The 21,436-nt window shown below is 41.2% G+C and overlaps 2 protein-coding genes across 2 annotated transcripts in view; one reads left to right on the top strand and one right to left on the bottom strand.

Moving 5' to 3' along the window:
* The first annotated feature begins 5,602 nt into the window (after positions 1–5,602).
* LOC135711726 (ADP-ribose glycohydrolase OARD1-like) overlaps positions 5,603–21,436 on the top strand; it is a 53,083-nt gene continuing 37,249 nt past the window's right edge. The window contains exon 1 of the mRNA XM_065234695.1: positions 5,603–5,713. Coding sequence (XP_065090767.1) covers positions 5,639–5,713 — 75 coding nt within the window. The 5' untranslated portion in view covers positions 5,603–5,638. The remainder of the gene's footprint in view (positions 5,714–21,436) is intronic.
* Positions 5,772–20,723, bottom strand: LOC135711709 (uncharacterized oxidoreductase YjmC). The gene is made up of 5 exons (XM_065234668.1): positions 20,408–20,723; positions 6,819–7,235; positions 6,543–6,757; positions 6,122–6,478; positions 5,772–6,060 (listed from the first exon to the last, which is right to left on the bottom strand). The coding sequence occupies exons 1-5, from the start codon at positions 20,670–20,672 to the stop codon at positions 5,899–5,901; spliced, it is 1,416 nt and encodes a 471-aa protein (XP_065090740.1). The 5' UTR covers positions 20,673–20,723; the 3' UTR covers positions 5,772–5,898.

The following is a 21,436-nucleotide window of genomic DNA, read 5'->3' as shown; positions in this document are numbered from 1 at the left end:
TATTAAGAGCCGACGATCTTCATGATGGAAAACAGTAAATACATGTAAAAACTAATACTAAGAACTCGTGCAACTTATTATTCAATGAGCGAATCAGTGCGCAAACAGAAGCATCCTAAGTAGATGTATTAAACTGAAAAGAAAGTATAATTATGTAACTAAAAAAACAAAACAAAAATGCGGAACCCTATGCATTATATACCGTTAAAATCTACTCTGAGATGGAACGAGTAATACACAAAATAGCAAAAGCAAGAACATTTAGTACTACTATATGCAAGTTGGAACGCGCATAAAGGCGGGAAATTAATGAAGAAAAAAAAAGCCTGTATTATAGTTAAGTCTGTTGTAGGAATGTAAGAATAAATAAAGCGAGTTGTTAAATGAAGCAACTTCGAGCAGTGAGTATCGATCAAATACAACCAACACTACTATGACTAATGTGGTAAAACAACTGAAAGTAAATAAATCATTATAATAATCTAAAATAAAAAAAAAAACAAGCAAATGGAACGTTTTCATTATCCTAGAATTGAAAGAATGTTGGTTCCGCGGAAGAACACGACAATACAGAGTTTTGTTGTTGGTAAAACGACTTTTGGTCACTGGGTTAATTTGGTATTACTTCTGTAGTACCAAAATAGACCTGGACTCGACTTACATACAGGGTGACCAAATGTCTATATTAATCGAATGCCAGTCTGGAATTCTTATCATTTTCACAGTACGAAATACCAACAATTTGGTCAGAGCGATGTCCCATAGTATTGAACATTTATTGATTTCAAGATCGTGACATTTCCTAAATGATTCCAATGATAATCCTAAACAATTTATAAGTCTACCTTATTACGTTGTTTTTCCTTTTAATTCTGCTACTATTGTATAGCTTAAAAAAACTTTGGGAATCTACTTCTCTGACGTTTCCACCCTTCAGAAAACCGACAAATACGAGTCGAGTTATACCACACACTTCCAACCATTCTCATGAACATAAAGCAGCTGCTTTTCAGCACATGATCCATGGACTAGAGACTTTGCCACTTACATTGTACCAAACCACCGTCCTCTGTTGGAATGAAACCTCAGACAATTCAAATCTTTTTCTTTTTCTTCATTCCTTTATTTAACGTCGACGTCGGTCTCTGTTCCGCAATCTATTGCCAATCACCGACGGACATCGATTGCCATCCATTAACGCCAATCGAATGTGCAGGAAGGCAGCTTCCACACCTGCGTAGGATATCGCACCCATTCAACACACATGGGCCGGGACCAACGACTTTACTTCCCTTCCGAAGACGTGACCAGAGATTTTTATGCCCCGACCTCGGCTGGGATTGAACCCATACCCAAACCCATTGGGGTTTGAGAAAGCAGTCACGCTTACCCACTACCCCACCGGCGCCGGTCAACCCTAATAAATTTGAAATGGTTATTTTGCTTAACAACGTGTTTGGGGTATCATCCAAACCATTTGTGGAAAAGTTCAACTATTTGGGTTATTGTTCGTTTATGGTATTTGTTTATTAGGGAATTCAAATCTAAACATCGAAATCGCCTTTTTGAATGATAGCTGCAGGAAGCATAGCCATCGCTATCAGAGGTGGTACGAACATTGCGAAATAAAGGAAACCGTAAGTTGTCTATTTTGACATTCGTTGCTAGACCGTCTAGCAAGGGTATTCTGTAAATTAGCGCTAAACGCAATCATCAAATTAGAATAAGAAGAAGAAGATGAAGAGCCAAAGGCTAATCAATTGAAATGTTAAACCAAATGTTGAAACATAAAAAAAAAAAAAAAACAGAAAATAAACGTTAATTTTGCTACTAGACCGTCTAGCAGTAAAGTTCGTTCGTATGTTCGCTTCGCTATCGAAATTTTTTTTCTAGTTAGTTTCATTGGGCCTTATTACGGGTGTCACTACACGGTGATAATGAAGTGATACTCAGAATAAGAGCCGTGATTACCGTACACATCAAATGGGAATCACTTCACCGTGACGACAAGTGACATGTTTTCACCGTGAATTACGGATGTCATAATAAGCCCCATTGCTACGTTCGCGTCGTGGAAGTGCGTCATCGACAGGCGCATTGGCAAGTCTAATTGCACTTGCCACCAAACAAAGCATGGTACGCAAGCGTACTACCAACAATCAATACGAAACAAACGATTTTAAATTGGCTCACTACTTGACTAGCCTATTGGTCCCAAGCAAATCGATTAACGTACCCCATTCTAGTCGAAATTCTAGCACTACACTATGTTTGTTTTGATTCGCTATGAAAGTTTGGCAGATAAAATGAGGGGTTCGTGGATTTTCCTTTATTCGAGGGGACCGAAGAGAGTACCAGAGCTGTGCCAAAAAGTTGAGCACGTTTCTTCGGGACCTTCTAGTCTTAAAGTTACCTCTATGGTACTACTGCTCCTGTATCGGAGGGTCCTAGTAAGAAGGCCCAAACGGATGCCAGCACTGCTTCATGGTCCACCACCCTTGCTGCGCTGAAGAGCAACATACGTGACCTGATTCAGGTTATTATCGACTGGGAATACTACAAACCGCAACACCGTGATTTGACCCAATGCACAAGCTGCCTCTCCTTCGGCCATGACACGAAGAACTGTCGTATGAAACCACGCTGCGACAAGTGTGCTATGGCCCTTTCGACAGCGACCTGTGTTCAAGCTGATGACACCGAGCCAAAGTGCGTGAATTGCGGCGGTACTCACCGTGCCACTACTCGGGACTGCCCCAAGCGAACGGAATTCATCAACATCAGGAAGAAGGTGGCAACTAGCAACCAGCCAGGCCGACATCGAAACAAACATACACCACCAGCTATCACGGATGAACAATACCGGGCAATCCAGCCTCGCCGCCTGGTCCCAAATCTCGCACCGCTATCCACCAACAATCAACGAGCCGCTCCCTCAGCTCAGCATCGCCTCACTGCCGTAGCGGCCCTGCCAAATCATGTTTCTACCTCGGCGCCTGGACTATCGTATTCCCGTGTTGGCTCAGTTGACGAATCTCCTTTCACATCGGAAGAACTAGTAACGCTGGTTGCAGAGGTGATCGTCATTCTACGAACCTGCAAAACAGCTGGAACAGCTTCATGCTGCCTTTTCACTCGTCACCAAGAATGGACCGTGAAGCTATAATAATTGCACATTAGAACGCTTGCTCACTGACAAACAAGCATAGAGAGCTACTCGATTTCCTCAACACCAAGAAAATCGACATTGCTGTTATTAGCAAGACGCACTCGTCAGACTTGAGCGCCCCTGCTCCGGGGTCACCTGCTCTGGGGGTGGGGGAGTGGTCATCACTGCAAGACGGAACATCAGTTACCGACTACTACTAAGCTTCCAGCTGAAAACAATTGAAGTCATCGAAGTTGAGGTAAGCCATCATCGTGGTCTACTGCCCCAAGCAAACCAACACCAGGGACGGGTCGTCAGCGGCCCTCCGGAAAGACATCATCAAACTCACCCGGAGGAGCGGGAGCTTTATCATCGCTGGCGACCTAAACGCAAAACACCAAGCTTGGGGCAATGGTCGGAGCAATCGAAACGGCACCATCCTGAATGAAGACCTGCAATAGAGCCACTATCCCATCTTGGCCCCGGACACTCCCACCCGGTCGAGTCGGTCTGGGGTCCATGCCACCATCGGCATCTTCGTAAGCAACAACTTTCCTACGAAATCCGAGATTACGGCTGACGAACTGCTGGCCTATACCAAATCATCTAAAAATATGAAGGCCCCAGGTTTCGACCAAATCCTGAATCTGGAACTCAAACTCCTGAGTTCCAGATTCTTCAACCATCTGGCACTGATTTTTAATCAGTGTCTAAGGCTTGGTTACTTCCCGTCGTGCTGGAAGTCAGCTAAAGTCATCACCATTCGGAAACCTGGGAATGTTACCTACTTCAAGCTATCGACTCATCAGCCTTCTCTCAGGGTTATCCAAGCTGTTCGAAAGAGCAGTCTACCATCGACTCCTGGCATATGCCGAGGAAAACAACATATTGCTCGAGGAGCAGTTTGGCTTCCGTAAAGCTGGGTTTAAACAGGGCAAGTCAATTGATCAACTCAGTTGAATTCAACTGACTTGAACACGAATTGAACGTGTAAACCATGCCATTCAACTGACTTGATCAACTCACTTGAATTGAAAAAAGTTGAACCAGGCTCAACTTTTCAAGCCAATTGAATTCAACTGAGTTGATCATTTGACTTGCCTAGTCTAAACCCAGCATAAAGGTCGCTCGACTGTTCACCAGCTCACTCGAGTAACAAACATTCTCAGACGGAACAAGTCTGTATCTAAAACATCTGCCATGGCATTGTTGGACATTAAAAAAGCATTCGACAATGTTTGGCATGATGGCCTGGTCTACAAATTGCAGCAATAATGTCACTCATGTGCAGGGATGGAACATCATTTACATTCATTTCGTGCATTCATTTACATTCATTTGTCTCTAACTTTTTTCATCAACAGAATTCCGTAAAATAGTGTCTGAAGCTTTCATAGGCTTTTATATTAGCTACATCTTTTGTAAACATTTCAAATCTGTATCTCTTATGCATGATGAATCAGAACGATAAGAACCTACCATTGTTTTTCAGTGAATGTAAATTGCATTCACTGAAAAACAATAACATGTTCTGCCAGCTCTATCTCATCATGCATATTGCGCATTTTGCACCAAATTAGACTACTGTGCAAAAAATAATTGCACAGAAATATTTTCGCACATGCCAGAAAATTCAAAAATCGACTTATTTGACAGCAGAAACAGCTTTAGAACATTACTAGCAAGCTACACTGTTGAATTAAAGCTCTAGAAAGCATTAAGAAGCTCCATATTTAACTTTTATGACCAGTGCGAAAATATTACTGTGTACTTATTTTTAGCGCAGGAGTCTAATTAGGTGTGAAATCCGCAATAAGAGATTCAGATTTTAGTTATTAACAAAAGTTAATATTAAAAGCTACAAAAGCTTCATACATCATTTATCGGTATTCTGTTGGTAAAAAAAGTTAGAGGCAAATTAATGTAAATGATTTTCCATCCCTGCTCATGTGTGATATTCACTCATATTTAAGTGAACGTGACTCAAATACGGGTTAAAGTCATTTGCCGTGTATCAATTGACACTATACGGCCACTGAGAATAACTCAGAAAGAGATAGAAAGAGTCACTATTCTACTCAGAGGTATTGATAAATTTCTAAAAACTGCAGGAACCTGCAGTTTTTTTTTTAATATCTCATGCAACTGAGTAGAAGTAACTCTCTCTCTCTCTCTGAGTTATTGGCAGTGACCATGCTCATATTCGAAAAATGTTTCATGGAAAAGCCCGGAAAATTCAACTCACAGTCGACTAGACTCAATTTGGAGTTGATCTGACCGATCGTGTGTTGACTGCTTGACTGAGAGCTTTTGTTGCTCAAATTGTATTCTGTTTCTCTCATCCCTCTCGTATGGCGAGAGCCGAGCTGAGACGAGAGCGTGAGTGATTCTCTTATCTCCGATTGCACTCTTGACAAACAGCTGTTTTGTTTGTGAAAGTTTGACGACGCCGGTCAGTTTTGTCAATATTTAGTGGCCATTAAAATCCGGATGCTTATTTCAAGGATTTCGAGTACCAGTATTAACATTTTTCGGAAACTACACATCTCAGGATTAACATATCAGGTGGGTGACAATCTTAAGATGCTATTTATTTATTTTTAACACAATTACGCATCCGATCATTAGAGAAAATAAAATCGATTGAATAACGCCGTTCGGTTCCTCTTTTGAGTAGAGGAAAGTGCCTTACAAGATAAATGTAAATAATAGGTTAAATGCATAACAATCAACGCCGGATGTATCTTTTGTTAAGCAACAAAAGAGATCGGTTTCACGCCCAGCCGTTCCGACAGCTGGGTGCAAGTCTTGATCTGGTTCTCGTGGTAGGCTAATCCTCCTTCCTGGTCTACTTTCGACATGTGATTACGCTCTGGATCACCGGGTGCCAGAACCGGCTTCGATTCATCAGTCTGTAATTGGATTGTAATTAGTTATCTACTTCTATCCTTCGTAAAAAAATACCCTCCATACCCTTGGCATATTTCTCAGAATACTGTTCAAATCGGACAACCTTCCCTCGAACCCGGGAGCGAAACAGGCCGGGTTGATGGCGACAAAGCACTGACCAAGATCGGCTTCCGTATCGGCTCCGGCGTGGGTCCACTTGCGAACCTTGGTAGAGTAGTTCGAACCCGCCATGATACCGCAGAATACTTCCACCATTGCGGCCAAGCCGTATCCCTTGTAACCGGAAGTGAGCTCGGTACCGCCGAGAGGCATTAGGCAACCGGTGTCGAATGCCAAATTGGCATCCGTTGTGGGATGACCCGTTGGATCCTGAGCCCACCCGAGGGGAATCGGTTCACCCTTGCGCCGTTGAATTTCGATCTGTCGGAAGAATGGGTGGCATGAGATTTATAGTTTGCTTATGCTCACACGGCTAAACTCTTACTTTTCCAACTGCCACTGCCGTGGTGGCCATATCGAGCACAAAGCCATCGCCATTTTCAGCTGGAGCACCAACCGAAATGGGGTTCGTTCCAAGGGCGGCTTCCTTACTCCTGGTCGGACTGGCCAGTGGAGATGTGTTGGTCATTGACATACCGATGCAACCAGATTTCATGGCCCGAAGGGTGTACCATCCGGCGATGCCATAATGGTTGGAACCTGAAAGGAATGAGATTATTAATTTTCCAATACATATATTGAACCCCACCCAACAACTCACGTTTCGCACAAACCCACCCGACACCAACTTCCTTGGCTTTCTTGATCGCCAAATCCATGCAGAAATTTCCAACGACTGCGCCGAGACCGTTGTTGCCATCGACCCATGCCGCGGCTGGCGTTTCGTTCAAAATCGTCGGCTCGGCTGCTCCACTGCATGCGTTCTTGTGCAGATCGTTGATGTACATCTCCAGGCGATTCATGCCATGGCTAAAGTGCCCCCGGTAGTCGGCCTCCACCAGCAGATCGGCCATCTGCTTTGCGTGTGACTCGGGCGTTTTGGACTTGAGAAAACAGTCCACCATGAAGCGGCGCGATTCCTCGACACCAACCAGGCGGGGTTTTACTACGGCGGTCATGATGGTTCTTCTAAGATGGTTGCGTGCAGCTGTTGCCTGCGGAGATCTATTAAATGAGACTGATGGAAAGGAATTGTTACTTTATTTCGGAAACGGTCAGTGTTATTCCACTGCATACTGTGTCTATAATCAGGTGAGCAAACACAAATTCGGGTTAGTGATAGCAAGAAAGTGTCATTGATAAGGGCTATCGGGAGCGTTGTTTGAGTTGCATAATTGTTTTTTTTTTGGATATGGTGTGTTTGTGTCTGGCAATTTGGCTTAGAAATATCATTTAATTACTAGTTTAATGCTATTTTCTACTGATAAATTGGTATTGGGTTGATTGAGTGTATCGGTTGAATCACGATTAAAAATTCATCCAAAAATGCGGATTTGAATATTTTGCTTGAATATTTGATGAGTCTATTGAGCCCTATGCTGCGCCGCGAGTGATGTGAGGTGACAATCAGGGTTGCTTCCACTCACTTGCTATAAAAAGATGATTTTCTGAATTTTGAAGTCATTACTTGTTATAATGATATTTTGGCCTTGTTAGATACAGGAAGAGGTTGAAAGGCAAGTGTTTGACACATACTACCTTTTCGATTCCAGAGTGTTACAATCGGCGATTTTATGATTCGTGAGCGTTCACTCAGAGTGAGCGTTCGCGAGTCGTAAAATCGCTGATTGTGACTATCTGAAAGCGAATTTGACAGCTTTTATGTGTCAAATACTTGCCTTTCAGCCTCTTCTTGTGTCTGACAATGACAAAATATCATTATAACATCTAATGATTTCAAAATTCAGAAAATATATTTTTTTTATAGCAAGTGAGTGGAAGCAAGCCTGGTGACAATCCCCTTTATTCTGCGAGTCACGTGACTCTCTGTCACCGGTGAGGGGGGAATAGTCATCGCGAGTGAGGTGACTCTCCATTTGATTTGCGCGGAGAGTTTTGTCACCTCACTAGTGACAGCGAGTCACCTCACCTCACTCGCTGCGCAGAATAAGGGGGAGTATCCCAAACTCAATTCCCCCTATTCTGCGAGTCACGTGACCCTCTAACAGAGAGTAACAGGTAACAGAGAGTGACATGACTCGCAGAATATTACCCGTACAGACTATGGCTTATATCATGTAATATAGGCTGTCTTGCAATGAGCACTCATACATCTAGTTTTCACTGGAAATTCTATGTATGAGTGCTCATTGCAAGACAGCATATATTACATGATATAATCCATAGTCTGTACGAGGTATAAGGGGGAATATAACCGTCAAAAGTTCTAAACATGAAACAGGAAGTTTTGACGGTTCCCTTGCAAATTTTTAGAGATTAGAGTTATTGATTTAAATTATCCAAGAATTTTAGAACGAAGAACAAGTGGGCTGATTTCAGTGATAATTGCTCTCCTTCGTTGATCGCAGAACTGAGGAGAAACTATCAGATTAACAGATAGACTAAAAGTGCTTAAATCAGGGTTTATTAGCCTGAAAAACCCTAGAAAACCGGGAATCCTCTTGGATTTTTCCTGAAAAAAAAAACTGGAATTCTCATTGAATTTCATCATTTCAAATTCTTTTTCCAATCAAATAAAACAAACGTTTTGAAGTTCGTCAAACAATCATCTTGCAACAGTTTCAGTGCTTTGACGAATGCATTTGTTGAGAATTTCTAAGGGATAATATCAAGGGAATTCGGAGGAGAATTCCAAGGGAGTTCTGGAAAGAATTGTGAAGAAATCTTCAAATCAAATTTAAGGATTATTGTCAAGGTAGTTCTGAGGAACTTCAGATTCCAGACCTAAGGAGAATTCCAATATAAGTCTAACCAGAATAGGGAGCTGCAAGGGGACGTCACGAATAAATGCGATGAACTCCCGTTAATCGGTGCCAGCAGTGGTTTGTTATCCTTTATCTGTTAGTTCAAGTGGATTCAAGTTTTATAATTTTAATAACTATTAGATTTGTTATTTGACGATGCTGTTTTCAAAAATTTTCCTTTCTAAAAAATGTTAAACATATTTTCAACATTTTTCTAAATTATATTTTAAGTTCATGTAAACAAACGATTGCCAGATGTCAACAAAAGTGAGGTTAATTCGACGCTACAGCTCATTATTATGATTTTGCAGCTTGAGACAATTCTGCACACTTTGTTTCGAAATGGAGGCCTTTCCAATAAAGGTGTCAATCGCCCCTATTATGTATTCCATTCGAAACGAATTTCGCATACATAAAAATGGATCAATGAAAATGCTGAGGTTTTGACAGAACTATGCTGTGGCTGCCACAGTATTTTGCATTTGATCGTCCAAAAGCATGCTGTGGTGATTTCAAAACTTGATCATCTAAATTGATCAATTGTTTTTGGATGGGGAATCCGTTTTGAACGGAATAGAGAATAGTGGTGAATACACGCTCAATTTTGTTTGCCGAATGTCGGTCATTTTGCCGAGATTTGCACAGCCGAGCTCCCGACAAACATATTGTGCCGAGATCTCAGCAAAAGCGACATTTGGTTGTTGAGTCTCGGAAAATTTTTTCCTGAGATCTTAGTAAAATTTTATGCCGAGCACTCGAAAACTAATACCCCGTTCACATTACAGCCTATATCACTTAATATAGGCTGTCTTGCAATGAGCACTCATACATAGGATTTCCAGTGAAAACTAGATGTATGAGTGCTCAGTGCAAGACAGCGTATATCACGTGATATACGCTGTAATGTGAACGGAGTATAAGTGTGATGAAAACAACGCTGGTGTGCATGTTATCATTCAAAGGGTGTTATATCTCGAGACCCTGACTATCTGGGAAGTGGTTTTCTTAGGAAAAGTTGTTCAGATAACCAAAACCTTTCGTATGATAAACAAATTAGTTCTTCAGTATTCTGTCATTATGCAGCGCTAGTGTACATGTGAAATTTCAAAGTGTGCTACAGCTCGTGATCCTCCCTAATTCAATTTTGTTTTGCTTAACCACGTGATCCGGTTATCATCCAAACAATTTGTGGAATACTTCTATCATTTGGGTTATCGTTCGAGGCGAGAATTATGTAGAAGACATATTATTTTGAGGGAACTTGGTTTCTCCATTTCCTTCATATTGTGTTCACTTGACTTCACCATCGGTTATACGATATCGTCATTCGGATGAAATATATACCTATACCTACAGAAAAAAATTGTCAGACTTCAGATATTAACGTCACATGGTTGTGGCCTCTGACGATAGTCACATGTGTATAACATTAATCCTATCAAAACATTATACCTTGCAGTGGCTATTCCGACCGAAGATGACTTTGGTTTCGTTTTCGTTAGACTGTATTTATGATCGTATGCTATAAACATAAAATCTCACAAAAAGATACCGTCCCATCAACAACGAATATAAGGCTATTAAAAAGACAATTTCCTTCGCATGTTCGTGCAATACTACCACCTACCTATTCTTATTATAAAATCTGAACACATCTAAACCGACGGAGCCAAATAATCAACAGTTGTTTCTTTATTTATACTCTATGTTATCACTCAGTGTGAAGAAGATTACGAATGGAGGCGATAATACAAATAGCAGGTCCAAAATGTAGAGTCGTGCCCACTAGGGTGGGTCAAGTTTGAGAGGTGGATTGCAACCAACTGCTCCTCCCCCCACTCGTTGACACTATTGAAGTGACTATTGTCACGTCTGGTGAGGGTACTATCCATTTGATTTGCACGGAGACTCACCTCAGTCGAGCTGACAATTTGTCACTTCACCATAACTGTACTGTCAGCTCACCTCGCGCCGCGCAGAATAGGCCTAATTGAGAAACCCCAACAACTGTGCCAAATTTCAACGAATTTGGTTACGATCTGGATGTGCGGAAGAACTTTAAAATTTGTATGGTAGAATGTATGGGAAACGGAACGAAAATATTAATTTGCTTGTCAAAAATTTACAAGTTGCTTCTCTCATCATGACCAACGTAGTCATCTCAGAGAGAAAGCAGTACACGGTAATCACAACAAACTCTCTTATGACTATAAAGTACGCTCTTTCTTTGGAAAATGGGACTACCCAATAAAGGAGTATACTGTTTTTACTCTATTTTGCGTAAATTGAATGTACGTCAGAATCTGCATACTTTTTACACCACATAGTAAACTTAAAAATGCGTAGTTTTGACACCCGAACAAAGTATAAATGCGTAATTTATACTCCCACATGCATAGTTAAATGCATAGTTTTTACATTGAAAAAAAAATATACCTACGATAAAACAAATTTTGTATTTCAAGTTCGTTTCAAATATTGAATGAAAATGCATAAGAATTTTAACAGTAATATTTATTTATTTATTTATTTAATTAAATGGAATAAATCCTTTCTAGATTTTATTCGAATCAATCGTCAAAACACTTACACCAATCCATCGAATCAGCGGTGCTGCCAACTCCTCCTCGACTCCCAATGGCATCACATTTGGCGGTTTTTTAACGCCTTTTCTGGACAGTTGTCCCATGATTCGGAGGCATCCGCGGACATGATCTACATTTAGATGAAAATTTAATTTAACACGTAATGAATACTCGATGTCCTTTTTTATTCGGTTAAAAAATTTTATTTGGTTAACAATAAAAGTAAATGTTTTAATTACCTGCCAGTGTCGTGAATACGTCCTGTTCCAAAGTGGACAATTCCTCCATTTTCCGCTGACCCACCGCAGAAATAATCCGGGACCGGGAACTGAATTAAAACGCTGCTTTTCCAATGAACGCTTCTTTTCTCAGCGGGGACTACTTCTTACACATTTTTGTTCGTCGTTGACATACTCGGAAATGCATAAAAAGTACTCTTCATTTATAACTAAAATCTAAACATTTTTTGACGTATAAACCGTATTCTCGAAAATGTGTAAAACATAGTCATAAATGGAGTATTCTAGAATTACCGTGTAGGGTAGTTGTTGCGTGGTGTACCATCATCAGCATTGTTGACGGTTACTCCTGGGCTTTAGGTAGTGATGAAACGTCAAACGCGCACTTTTCTGCTTATAGATATTTCAAGTCTCCGCATCCATTCATGTATGAGTTCGGTAAAGAAGTGTGCGTTTGAAGCCCCCAAATTACGCACTACTGTTGGGGTCCTCAAAACAGATTGAAAGATCAGTGAGGAGTAAGGTTGACCCACCCTGTTGATGTTGTGATCGTTGTATTTATTCACAACAAGTTTATCTGCAGGGTTTGATTCTTGTTTACATGTGAATGTTTATCTCTTTTTTGTCTGCATGGTGCTGAATGCAGACTGTTGCATGATGGGGAGAATACAATTATGTTCAAGGTCATTCGAAACCTTCGGCTTTTGTATTTGATCTTCAGTTATGTTTCTTCCGAATCATCTATGAATTTGAATTTTTTACCCTTCTTATAGAGAAGGGCATAGTAATCGCTTAAAAAATCGACTTTCGATCCGTGGCCCGGAGAACCGTGTGTGGTGTACAAATCGGGAATACATATATTTCGTCCTCTATTCAAAACAACAAGTAAGATTTTGATCTGGAAATAATTTCAATACTCTTGAACTTGAGTTTATTTCCAGGATAAAGTCGTTTAGAAAAACTTATAAGAGAATTAAAGCAATTTTGATGGCATTTAAGATTGCATTCTAGAGATAACACACTACAAGTCAATTGTAAGAGTTCAGAGAAAAAAAAAATAAGGAGCTGTGTGAAAAATTTCATGACGATTGCAAAGAGAATTCCAGGATCTGTGAAAAAAACGAATGAATTTTAATTTTTAGGCTGCAATTGTAAAGGAATTCGGCAAAGACTTTTAATGGTAGTGCGAGTATAATTCCAAGGACATCTAGAAAAGAGTTTTGAAGAGAATTTTAAGGAGGATTTCTTGTAAATTTTCACAATGATTGAAAGCCTGACTAAAAGTAAATTGGTACGATCAAAAATTCATGTAATTCGTGATTCAAAAAGTTTAAAAAAGTCCATTAATGGTTGCTTTACAGTACTTTTATTAAAACTTCAAAGTTACAGCGTTAGATGGTGACATTTCTCCAGTTGGAACGAAATCTCGAACCTTGCTCTTGATGGATCCCATCAGCGCCCGCACAATGAAAACGGACACGGAATCAGCGCATTTCTTCCATTTTGCCCGCATTTGCTGGATGTCCTTGACTGCCCCGCCGCTTCGTCGAAGTAGTTGCTTTGATATTGTCCGATATTTTTCGATTGGTTAAAATTCCGGGCAATTTGAAGGATTCATTAGCTTGAGGACAAAATCGATCTTGTTGGCCACCTTGAAGTAGTGGCAGCTGGCCAAATCGGGCCAAAAGATGACTTTGCCCCTATGCTTGCGGATGAACGGCAATACACGTTTTTTCAGGCATTCTACGATGTAAACGTGAGATGTCATCGTCGAGGATGTGACGAATGGTTCCGTTTTAAGGCCACAACTGCAAATCGCCTGCCAAATCATGGCCTTCTTCGCAAACTTGTCGGCAAACACGAACTTGAATCTTCCCGGCACATCCCCACGTCCAGTCGCGATGTAAAACTTTTGACCGGGAAGCTGCTTAAAATCGAGTTTGACGTATGTTTCGTCATCGATCAAAGTGCAGCCCTTGTGTTTCGTCAAAACACGGTCTGCTTCATGTGCCGGTTCGGATGTTTACTGGCTTTTTACGGCTTGTATCCTTCCCTGGCAAGGATGTTCCGCACCGTTTGTAAGTTGGCGTTGTAACTTCTGACCACATCCTGAATCGAAAGACCAGGGTTGGCTTTAACGCACCTCAACATCTTGCTGCGCAGCTTACGTAAGTCCGCTGATTCCTTTCCTTACTCAGGGTTTCCTTGTAGGTTTTGAGCACTCGACTAACTGTTGTTTTCGGCATCTTCAGCACTTTAGCCAGCTTGGAACCGGGCCACTCCGGATTTTCCAGGTGTTTGTGCACAATATTTCTTCTTCTTTCGAGTTCAACTTGAAGTTATTTTTGAACGCGATCGACTACTTTGATCAAACTTGTACCAGTTGTTCTCTATAGAAGTGTAAACAAATCACTGTCAAAGATTTTCGATTCCCAACACTAGAGGCGCAAGGGGCGTACCAATTTACTTTTAGTCAGCCTTTAGAGGACTAAAATTTAACTCCAAGATAATTCTGAGTAAAATTTTAGGACAATTATCTGAGGTGAATTGCGGAAATTTTAAGGAGATTTCTAGCGAAATCGAAAAAAATGGAGAGAAGCTTCAGTGAATTCTTATGAAAAAAGGCTGGGTCATTAGGCCGAATTTTCATTTTCATTTCACTTGTATGAGTTATTGTAAATTCATTACTGAGAGTTCTACTCTGCTTTGAATCAAATTTAAGCTTCTTAAAACTGACAATACTTCACTTAGCGTGCTTGTCTAGATTCTAAACACCGAATACAAAAAAAAACCTTCCATAATTTATAACCCCTTGTATCTAGAAATTTGAAAAAAAAATGCTTCAATTATATAGCATTATCATGTCCCGGAGCGGTTCTATTGAATATCAAACTCCACACAAATAAGATTATACAAAATTAGATTGGTTTCACCCGATATTCTTGAAATACTTGAAGTTTTGAATAAAACATTGCCATTTCGTCTTTCGCTTCGTATTTCTTCGAATCGACTCTATCGCTTCTCGCCAAAAAACTCTATTCAAATCAAATTCAATAAAGGACTAAACCCAGTGTTACTGATTTTTTGTACGATCCCTTTTTCTCATGAGCCAAACATGGATGGCTGGACGCAAGGAAGTTATGAGGCAGAGAAACAGAGTCAAGAAAACCGAGCCGTCACCGGTAGGACGACTTCCGCTTTTCATTAACTTGATGTTATTATTATTATTATAGATAAATACACGAATCGAAGAGCACGTTTTTTCGCTAGTCATTAATTTTGAAAGTTAAGTTTTTAAAGATTTTATTCCGTGGCTTTTTTCAATCACTGTTTTCGTTCACTCTCGCGTGTTGTCCCGTCATTTAACATTTGGTCCTTCGAGCCGGAGGTAAAGAATTCGCGATAATGGAAGTGCAGTTGAAAAGGCGAATTGTTTCTATCGAGCGGCTGAAACGGGAACATGCAAGTGCGAAGCAAGTGACTGAACAGGAAACACCAATCTTCGAGGTGAATGATCGGTTGCAGAAACTGGTCGAGATGCAGGAGAATTTCGATAAAATCCAATGCGAAATCGAGGACGCAGCAACGGAGGAGGAATTGCCGTCGGTGCTCAATGTGCGAGTGGATTACGAAAAACTGTATTACGCAACCAAACGGTTGTACACCAGCTGGTTGCAAGAAAAGCGGCAGGAGGAGAGATCGAATTTCGGCGGCAGTGACGCGACGTTCATTGAACCGGAAAGTGACCTCAAGGAAGCCGTTCGTTTGCTGTTGGATACACAAAGGACGTTGTTGACCAGACAAGCTGCAGCTTCAACTACCGTGGAGGAGTTAGCTGGCCAGTTTCATGGAATGCACGCAGCCCCAATCGACATGCAGCTACCATCGTTCAGTCTTCCAACATTCAAGGGCGATAGGAAGCAGTGGGCATCGTTCAAGGACATCTTCACCAGCAGTGTGGACATGAAGAACCTTACGAATGCGCTTAAGCTTCAGTTTCTTATGTCTCACTTGGAAGGAGAAGCGAAAAGCCTGGTGAGTAGCTATGCAATCACAGATGTTAACTACAAGCAGGTGTGGGACACTCTGGTCGAACACTATGACAAGCCGAAGTTTGCTGTTTCGGCGCTTGTCCATGAGTTTTGTGACCAGCCAGTGATAAAAGCAATGAACCTCACGAACTTGCGGAAGCTCGTATCGACATCCGACGAGGTGATACGCCAGCTAAAGGCCATGGGCAATGCGTACGAGACCAGGGATCCATGGCTCATTCATCTAGTTTTGAAGAAGCTGGATGACAATGTGCGTTCTCAGTGGGCAACACACATCGTTGACATCGACAATCCTACATTCGATGAACTACTGAAATTCCTCAAGCGGAAGTGTGATGCATTCGAAACTTGTGCTGCGTTCGGCGGTAAACACTTGGATCATGTCAAGAAGGAAATCTACAAGGAAGAAAAGAAGCCGATCAAGAAGGAAATCAACAGTTTCTATGTCGTAGAGCAGCATTCATGTCCGATGTGTTCGGGAGACCATGGAATCTACAAGTGTTCAACATTCAAGGAGGCTTCGGTGAAGGCAAGGCGTGAATTTGTACAGCAAGCAAGACTCTGCTTCAATTGTTTGCGTTCGAACCACTGTGCAAAATCGTGCCCGTCGAAGTCTGTATGCCGTACACCAGATTGTTACCAAAAGCATCACACCTTATTGTGCCAATTGACGAAATCTGAGTTTTCGTCAACTCTACACAACTCGATGGATTCTGCGGTCCTTTCATTTTCCCATGTATCGTACTCTTCATAAGTCGATATTTCTACAAGTCGATGCCTCCTTAGGTCGCTAATCTATGTAGTGTTATTTTGATTCTATAACTCGATATGTGAAAGGTAGAGCTTCTTAATTCTGTAATTGATGTTAAAATCAAAGGAACTTTAAAAAAATTATAACTGGTGATTACCCCGGATCCATCGACCACATCCATGTTCCTGGTGTTTCGGGGGAAATGGTCCATACCTTTAATTTATGCCAGGACCTATCATGAGATATATAAAAAAGTTATATTGAATACTCAGGGTGGATGCTGGGCTATTAAAGGCTGACTAAAAGTAAATTGGTACGCCCCTCGCGTGCCACTAGCAAGCCTCTATAGTCTTGGGAATTGAAAATCTTTGACAGTGGTTTGTTTACACTTCTATAGAGAACAACTGGTGCAAGTTTGATCAAAGTAGTCGATCGCGTTCAGAAATAACGTCAAATGGAACTCGAAAGAAGAAGAAATATTGTGCACAAACCCCTGGAAAATCCGAAGTGGTCCAGTTCCAAGCTGGCTAAAGTGCTGAAAATGCCGAAATCAACAGTTTGTCTAGTGCTCAAAACCTACAAGGAAACCCTGAGTGGGGAAAGTAATCAGCGGACCTACGAAAAAACTGGAACCAGCGATCGTCAGCTGCGCAGCAAGATGTTGAGGTGCATTAAAGCCAAACCCGGTCTTTCGATCTGAGATGTAGTCAGAAGGTACAACGCCAACTTTCAAACGGTGCGGAACAGCCTTGCCAGGGAAGAATACAAGTCGTACAAAGCCAATAAACATCCGAACCGGCATATTCCGTGGCCAAAAAGCGTGCAAGACTCTTGCACGACCGTGTTTTGACGAAACACAAGAGCTGCACTTTGATCGATGACGAAATATACGTCAAACTCGATTTTAAGCAGCTTCCCGGACAAAAGTTTTACATCGCGACTGGACGTGGGGATGTGTCGGGCTCGGGAAGATTCAAGTTCGTGTTTGCCGACAAGTTGGCGAAGAAGGCCATGATTTGGCAAGCGATTTGCAGTTGTGACCTGAAAACGGAACCATTCGTCACATACTCGACGATAACATCCCAAGTTTACATCGAAGAATGCCTGAAAAAGCGTGTATTGCCGTTCATCCGGAAGCATAAGGGCAAAGTCATGTTTTGGCCCGATTTGGCCACCTGCCACTACTCCAAGGTGCTGTCAACAAGATCGATTTTATCCCCAAGCTAATGAATCCTCCGAATTACCCGGAATTTCAACCAATCGAAAATACTGGGCAATTTCAAAGCAGCGACTTTGACAAAGCGGAGGGGCAGTCAAGAACATCCAGCAAATGCGGGCAAAATGGAAGAAATGCGCCATTTTGTCCGTTTTCACTGTGCGGGTGCTGATGGGCTCCATTCGAGATTTCGTTCGAACTGGAGAAATGTAACCATCTAATGCTGTAACTTTGAAGTTTTAATAAAAGTACTGTAAAGCAACCTATCTGTAACTTTTTAAACTTATTGAATCACGAATTACAGGTGTTTTTGTGCGTACCAATTTACTTTTAGTCAGTAGGCTAGGTCGAATGGTCGTTAGGCCGAACGGTTATTAGGCCAAACGGTCATTAAGCTGAACGGTTCTTATACCGAATGGTCACTATGCTAAATTCGGGAAAATTATTACTTAACACTTGCGGCGAAAATTTGCTGGTTGTTGTAAAAGGTTTCCCAATAGAGCTTTTTGACGTTTAATCGGCGCACACTACTGTACCATTTAAAACGAACGAGTGCGAGCAAGAGGGAAACAGATTAGTGGGAAAACAAACCGTCCATTCGTCCATGTGTGCTAGATAGAGAAAGATGATTAAATGTCAAACAGGTCTATAGGGATTTACTAACTTTGACAGTTCATTGCGGCCATATTGTTGAAGCTACAAGTGTCGTATTAGCTGTCATTTATTCAATGTGTCTTGCCAAATTACAATTGAGAGTTATAGCGTTCAACAGCACCTGCAAATGATACTATTATTTTATCAAAGTAACTGTTCTTTGCGAGCAACGTTCCGAGCGCTTCGCCCATTTTACGGTCGCAATAATCGTCCTACCGTGAGGACTATTCGCAATGTGGTGAACGGTAGTTTGGTGAACACTCAACCACCATCCGTACGTGAATGGAACGCAAGGTCTGCCGAGAATATCACCGCTGTACGCGAAAGTTTTGAGTGCGCTCAAAAACTGGACCTCTCGCAGGCTTCAACTTGACGAATTCTGCGTCGAGACTTGGGTCTGAACCCATACAAGATCCAATTGACCCAGGAGCTCAAGCTTAACGATCATAGACAGGACCGTGTGTTCGCTGATTGGGTTTTGGAGCAGTTGGAAACCGACCCCGATTTTGAACGAAAAATCTTCTTCAGCGACGAGGCCCATTTCCGAATGAACGGGTATGTGAACAAGCAGAATTGTCGAATTTGGGACAAGGACAATCCGCACGAGGTCCACCAAGCGGCAATGCATCTCCAGAAAGTCACTGTTTGGTGTGTGCATTTTGGGCTGCTGAATGCAATTGAAAAATTAAAATTTTTGTAAAGAGAAACTCGTCAAAGCTACCATCTCATATTGAAATGCTACAAAGATTTATCTTGATATCTATCACCAACCAACCAATTTTACCCCAGTATTCAATTTTCCCCAGGATCCTAGTAACGGGTGTTCAATAAAAAATGAGAATGATTTCAGTGCCGTCCAGCGCTCTTGTGAGAGCATCGCGACTAAGTTACGTCGTACGGATGACCAGCGCCCCTTCTCCAATATTCATTGACGTTTTTTTGAAAAATAAACATTATGTTTTTAATAAAAAATACTGAATTGGTTGAAAAAATTTTTTTTACTAGCTTTATGATTGAAAAAATGTTCATTTTTTATTGAACATCCGTTAGTTAAATGTTTTGTACATTCTGTATTTTTTTTTTTGATTTTCTTCTGATTAAAAACAAACTTCGAAAGTACATAATATGGGGGTCCCCTGAGGATAGATACTATTTACGGAACTGAATACATATTGGTCGGTCGCTGTAATCAACACGTAGCAATCCGATCTACAGATATCCTACTGAAAATCGTAGCTTTTTCGTCATATGGTATCGTAAAAATCGTCACAAGACAGCCAATTATCCGTAATATCAGCTGTAGTCTGAACGTAGTATTGGGGACAATATCGACTGTCGAGTAAAGGAGGGTTTACTGTATAACTGACAAATAACCAAACCCTAGACAAAAAAACTTTCTCCAGAAGTTCACTCCAACTGAATTCTAGCATTAGATACACTTATCAGATAGGCCCAACTGTCCAACCTAACACACGTGTTTTGTTTACCGATTGAATTTCGATGTTGTGTATATAGTATCGCTTACTCGGCAATGTGACCGCTCGAATTCCTATTTGAAGGCCACCCGAATCTGACCTTGACGTAAAAATATATGCTTCCAATAATTTGTTCAGCAGTATGATATCATAATATTTACACAGACCCGAAATTCCGTTTCACGTACATAATTTACACACACTCTAATCGTTTGAATCATGTACCGCAACGCCTCTGTTGTTTGCATTACGCAGTGATAGTTTGTTTTATTCATTTTATTTACTCGTTCACTCATTCGCGCTTCTTCCACCGATTAATCGGAAACACCTAGATATTAACGACAACCAGCGGAATCTGGTGCACTTGAAAAACACTTGTCATCCTTTATCAGCCCATTTATCAACGACACATGCATTGTACTAACAACGAAGCTCAACCTTTGCGCCACTTACCTCTACTAAGTACGGATCTCGAATCGGAACTGTGTGCTTCCTGCTTCAACCGACTATCACCGATGAATGATGATGGTGTCCTCCAAGTCCAACTGCTGCTGGCAAATCCTCGTGCTACCCCAACCGCCACGATGGCATGGGTTTGTAGTTGTTGTGCGGTGGCCATCACTACGAGACCACGCCGTAGCAAAGGGTTGGAAGGGGCTAATGGCTTTGCGCAAGACGCCATCGTTGCGTAAACCACGTGTTGGGTCGTCGAGAGCATTGTTTTTGTTTACTATTTGATGCTCTTCGGCGCCGATGCTGACTTGATGAACTAGAAGGGAAGAGGATTTTTTATTGGTTAGTTGATATCTATTTACAAATTTCTTTAGTAATTTGGTTCTTCATTTCAATCGTACGATAATTTATCTTTTATCATCACGGAAAATGCCATGCTTTTCAAACCTACAACTTTGTTAAGAATGGGAGTTTTATATCAAATTTAACTACCTACTAGTTTAAAGCTGATTTCTATATATAATAATTCGACCAGATCTCTATTCCAGTAATTGCAATACATTGCAATCATAAAAGAAGCAATCTACCTTCACAGCATTCTTCCAGACGTTTGTAAGCAAGGTGCTTGTTTTGTATAGGCCAAATTAGCATACATTTTTTGTCCCGAGGTAAAATCATTTCGCGTCTTCCGTTCATATTAACATGCTTCCCTTATTCATTCCCCAGTCACACTAACTAGCGAACGTTTTAGCCAGAAGGGCAACTTTTGTGCGTCTTTAGATTATTTTTTCCTTGCAGGTGCGATTTATGTAGGTAAGGGTGGTTCAAAATATCGACTTTGCTCCACCAAGTTCTGAGCATTCTCTCAAAATTTGAGCTTATTTGGATGCGAACTCATACTGCACTGGCGCTACGAAGTTTATATGGGAATTACTATGAGAAATGGGGAACTTTTTTTGAGGTAGAACTACGCCTTTGGGAACTATACCGGGGTGCAAAAAAAAGTGTGACGAAATAGTGTTATTCTTT

The sequence above is a fragment of the Ochlerotatus camptorhynchus genome, unplaced genomic scaffold (genome assembly GCF_037179485.1).
Source record: "Ochlerotatus camptorhynchus isolate MF236.1 unplaced genomic scaffold, CSIRO-AGI_Acam_v1.1 ptg000434l, whole genome shotgun sequence".
Lineage (NCBI taxonomy): Eukaryota > Metazoa > Arthropoda > Insecta > Diptera > Culicidae > Ochlerotatus > Ochlerotatus camptorhynchus.
Note: the sequence above shows the minus strand (reverse complement) of the source record. Positions and strands in the feature narration are given on the sequence as shown.

Bases quoted from the DNA above. Each gene is read 5' to 3' on its own strand.
- LOC135711709 (XM_065234668.1), bottom strand. From the start codon at position 20,672: ATGCTCTCGACGACCCAACACGTGGTTTACGCAACGATGGCGTCTTGC. The intron at 6,758-6,818 runs GTGAGTTGTTGG...CATTCCTTTCAG, and splicing joins CGGGTGGGTTTGTGCGAAAC to GTTCCAACCATTATGGCATC. The intron at 6,479-6,542 runs GTAAGAGTTTAG...TTCTTCCGACAG, and splicing joins CGGCAGTGGCAGTTGGAAAA to ATCGAAATTCAACGGCGCAA.